The sequence below is a fragment of the Camelus ferus genome, chromosome 6 (genome assembly GCF_009834535.1).
Source record: "Camelus ferus isolate YT-003-E chromosome 6, BCGSAC_Cfer_1.0, whole genome shotgun sequence".
In the NCBI taxonomy this organism is placed as follows: Eukaryota; Metazoa; Chordata; class Mammalia; order Artiodactyla; family Camelidae; genus Camelus; species Camelus ferus.
The window spans coordinates 453,766-457,981 of record NC_045701.1 but is presented as its reverse complement, the minus strand read 5'-3'; the positions used below and the strand labels follow the sequence as shown (position 1 = coordinate 457,981).

The following is a 4,216-nucleotide window of genomic DNA, read 5'->3' as shown; positions in this document are numbered from 1 at the left end:
ACTTTTCATAAAAAGTTAATTCAAAATTAATCACAGTCCTATTTGGAAACACAAAATAATAAAGTTCCCAGAAGATAACATAGGAGAAAATCCAAATGACCTTGCCTTTGATAACTCTTAGACCCAATACCAAAAGCACAATCCATGAATGAAAATCATATTAAGTTGTACCACATTAAAATTTAAAACTTGTGCTCTGTGAAAGATTCTGTTAGAAATGAGAACACAAGTCAAAGGCTGGGAGAAAATATTTGCAAAACACATATATTATAAAGGATTTGTATCCAGAATATAAAAAGAACACTTAAATTTCAAAAATAAGAAGTAATCTAATTAAAAACCTGAACAATAAAACCAAAAAAGACTCATCAAAAAATGTACAGATGGTGAATAAGCATATAAAAAGATGTTCAACATCATTTATCATTATGGAACTGGAAATTAAAACAACAGTGAGTACACGTCTATTATGAATGGCTTAAATTCTAAAAACTAACAATACCAATTGTTGGTGAGAATATGGATCAACAGTAATTCTCACTCATTGCTGGTAGGAGTGCAAAACTACAGCAACTTTGGAAGATAATTTAGCATTTTGTTACAAAGCTAAAAATAATCTTATCATATGATCCAGCAACTGTGCTAACAGGTATTTGCTTAACTGATTTGAAAATTTATGTCCACATAAAAACCTCCATGGGTATCTTCACAGCAGCTTTATTCAAAATCACTAAAATGTGGAAGCTTAAGATGTCATTCAATAGATGAATGAATAAACAAACTAAGGAACATCTATACATATACACAATAGAGTATCATTCAACCATAATAATACATGAACTATCAAACTACAAAAAAAATTAATGAGTCTTAAATACATGTGGCCAAATGAAAGAAGCCCATCTGAAAAAGCTACAAACTATATGATTACCAATTATAGAACTTAGAAAAGAAAACTATAGTGATGGTAAAAATTTAGCAGTTTCCAGGGCTTGAGAGCCAGAGGGTAGGGCTGAGTAGGTATCATTTAGGAAGTCAGAAGAATCCCAGGATGGAATGCAAAATGTAACAAAGCAATAGAACTCTATTAAAAATACACAAAATAACCAGAGCTCTTGAATAAGTGGCTCATTTTAAAATTGGGGAAGGAAATAAGTGAGATGAGTTTAGAACATGTTGTAGTGTCAGAAAGTAAGGAAGTGCTCAAAAAAGAAAAATACACAATGAAAAAGGTATGCCAAAGAGACACAGGAGCCAATTTAAAGAGCTCCAAGTTGCCAAACCTGGAACAATTTCAGCAACAAAATAAACAAATAAATAAATAGCATTGGATTTATAACCAAAAGTATGAACTAAATATCATCCGTGAGTCCATTCTGATTAAATAAATTATTAAATACATGAAAAATACATAAATAAATAAGGAAGAATAAACAAATCTACCCACAGGAGAATATCAATTTATGTCAATACTGCTCTCAAAGAGATGGGGCATCAACTCTTCACTGCTTAAGTGTGGCATGCACGGAGTGATTCCTTCCAAAATATGCAATATAGAAGGAGGGGGGGAAAGAGTAATTTTACAGTGCAGAAACCTATTATCAAGGTCCTCATAAAAAATGATGTCATGTTAATAGTATGTACCTTTGATATAATCTGATGAAAATGGTGCTTTATTTCTGTGATCTTTCCACCAAAACCTATATCCCCAGTCTAATCACAAGAAAATAGACAAAATATCAGTTAAGGGGTATTCTACAAAATATCTGATCGGTACCCCTCCAAATTGTCAGGATCATTAGGCAACAAAGGCAGTCTGAGAAAATGAAATAGCCAAGGGGAGCCTAAGGGAGTAAGGGGGACAGAATGACGCGATGTAATCTGGTATCCTTGCTAGAATGCCAAACATAAAAGGGATGTGCATTTGGTAAAAACTAAGAAAATCTTAATGAAATGTGGACTTAATAGTGATGCATCAATATTGTTTTCTTAATTGGAACAAATGTATCATATTAATGTAATATCCTAAGTAATATGGAGAATCGCTACGGTTTCTGTGTAATTTTACCAAAAATCTAGAACTGTTCTAAAAATTAAAGGTTTATCTTAAATTAGAATAGATTGGTTTTTTAAAAAGCTACTTTTATTGTTCCTTGAAACATTTTCCAGACACTGTTAATGTATATGATAAGTAATAGCATTCTGAACTATGTAGAATCCTAGAAATACTGCAGAGTATATAAGCTTTATTCATTTGACAATGAATATGGAGCATAATGAATGGAATGGAAGGAGGGGTGCAATAAAGACAGTTACTTATTTCATGGTAAATTTTTAATTGTGTCTACATCACTGTCACTCCATCCACTCACCTAATGATTATGATAACATTCCTTCATTTTACTGGTGGTGTGGTTCCAAACCTAACATAGCAGCTAGCACTATACTAGGCATTAATTAAAATAATGTTTTAAATTAATGTAATTTCCTTGCTTGCAATACAGTGGGCTTCCACTTCCAGCCGTATGGTAGACTAAATATTCTGAAATGCCCTTAGGCACTGCAAAATACACAAATGTTATTTCTGTATATATAACAGAATACTAAACACTTTAGAAAGTCCAGCCCAAATCTTATTTTATGTAATCCAGACTGTGTAAAACTCATCACTTTTCATCTTTCAAACTTTAAAGATACTAGCTTATAAACAATTTGTAAGAAGACATAAATATTGATTAAAACAATAGTTCAATTCTTTGAATTGTTGGTTGTATAACAAAGGTTATTAAGTCTGTTGTATAGATTTTTTTTGCTTTCATAACATTCATTTAAACAAATTGATCATGTTGCTTTTTCTACAGAGCTGCCAAATATGTGAAACAACACTCCAAAGAAACTGCATTAAAATTTTAAACAGGGGAGCCACCCGCGTCCAGCCGGAGTCTCAGCCCAGCCGCGCCACGGCCCATGGCCGCCTACCCATACCGCCCGGGCCGCGGGGCCGGCCCCGCCGCGGGTACCGCGCTGCCGGACCAGAGCTTCCTGTGGAACGTCTTCCGGAGGGTTGACAAAGACAGGAGCGGCGTGATATCGGACAACGAGCTTCAACAAGCGCTGTCGAATGGCACGTGGACTCCGTTTAAGCCAGTGACTGTCTGGTCGATCATCTCCATGTTTGACCGGGAGAACAAGGCCGGCGTGAGCTTCAGCGAGTTCACAGGCATCTGGAAGTACATCGCGAACTGGCAGCACGGCTTCCGCACCTACGACAGGGACAACTCGGGCATGATCGACAGGAACGAGCTCAAGCAAGCCCCCTCAGGTTTTGGGTACCGGCTCTCCGACCAGTTTCACGACATCCTCATTTGCAAGTTCGACAGACAAGGACGAGGTCAGATTGCCTTTGACGACTTCATCCAGGGCTGCATCGTCTTGCAGAGGCTGACAGATATATTCAGACGCTACGACACGGACCAGGATGGTTGGATTCAGGTGTCGTATGAACAGTACCTCTCCATGGTCTTCAGCATCGTATGACATGGGCCTTCTGCAAGTACCAACATGGCTTACGGATAAAAGAGACTGAAAATGCCAAATCTCTTATTTTAACAAAACGAACACGGATGCAGTTAGATACTGTTCCTGTTTTAGGTTTTGTATAATGAATATTTGGGGACCCAAATGTACATATGTGGATAAGCTGGTTAATGTTTCACAACCGTAACAATAGTCATGTCAGATGTAGACATTTGATTTGAGACTTCACCTGTGCCATGAGGTGAGATGTAATGATGTTTCACATCTTCTGCATGCACAGAACTCATCATGTGCTTTTCTAGATAGCTCCCATTCTAGAGTGAAGACACCTTATTAGCCAATAGGAATTTTAAATAATATGGAACTTGCACAGAAGGCTGCTACCATGCCTTACTTTTTAAAGAGGTTTACTCTATTCACTTGCATTTGCAGCACAAGCAATAAAGCACACAGGGCCCTTGTCAGAAAAAAAAATTTTTTTTAAACAGAATTTTACTGGGTTAATTTTTTTTTTCCAGTACACTTGCTTAGAGCCTAATGCTACAAATAATATTTTCAAATGTCAGATACAATTTCTTTCTTTTATGAAAGTGTGTTGGCTAGGTTAAAGTATTAACTAATCTTCCCACAGAGCACAATGATTATGAAAAATTATATATAGAAAAATGTGTTTACATGT

General features: G+C 36.1%; 1 protein-coding gene across 1 annotated transcript; it reads left to right on the top strand.

The window, feature by feature from the left end:
• The first annotated feature begins 2,854 nt into the window (after window positions 1–2,854).
• On the top strand, window positions 2,855–3,572 carry LOC116664042 (programmed cell death protein 6-like). The gene has a single exon (XM_032480876.1). It carries the CDS (start codon window positions 2,968–2,970, stop codon window positions 3,535–3,537), a length of 570 nt encoding a protein of 189 aa, XP_032336767.1. The 5' UTR covers window positions 2,855–2,967; the 3' UTR covers window positions 3,538–3,572.
• The last annotated feature ends 644 nt before the right edge of the window (window positions 3,573–4,216 follow it).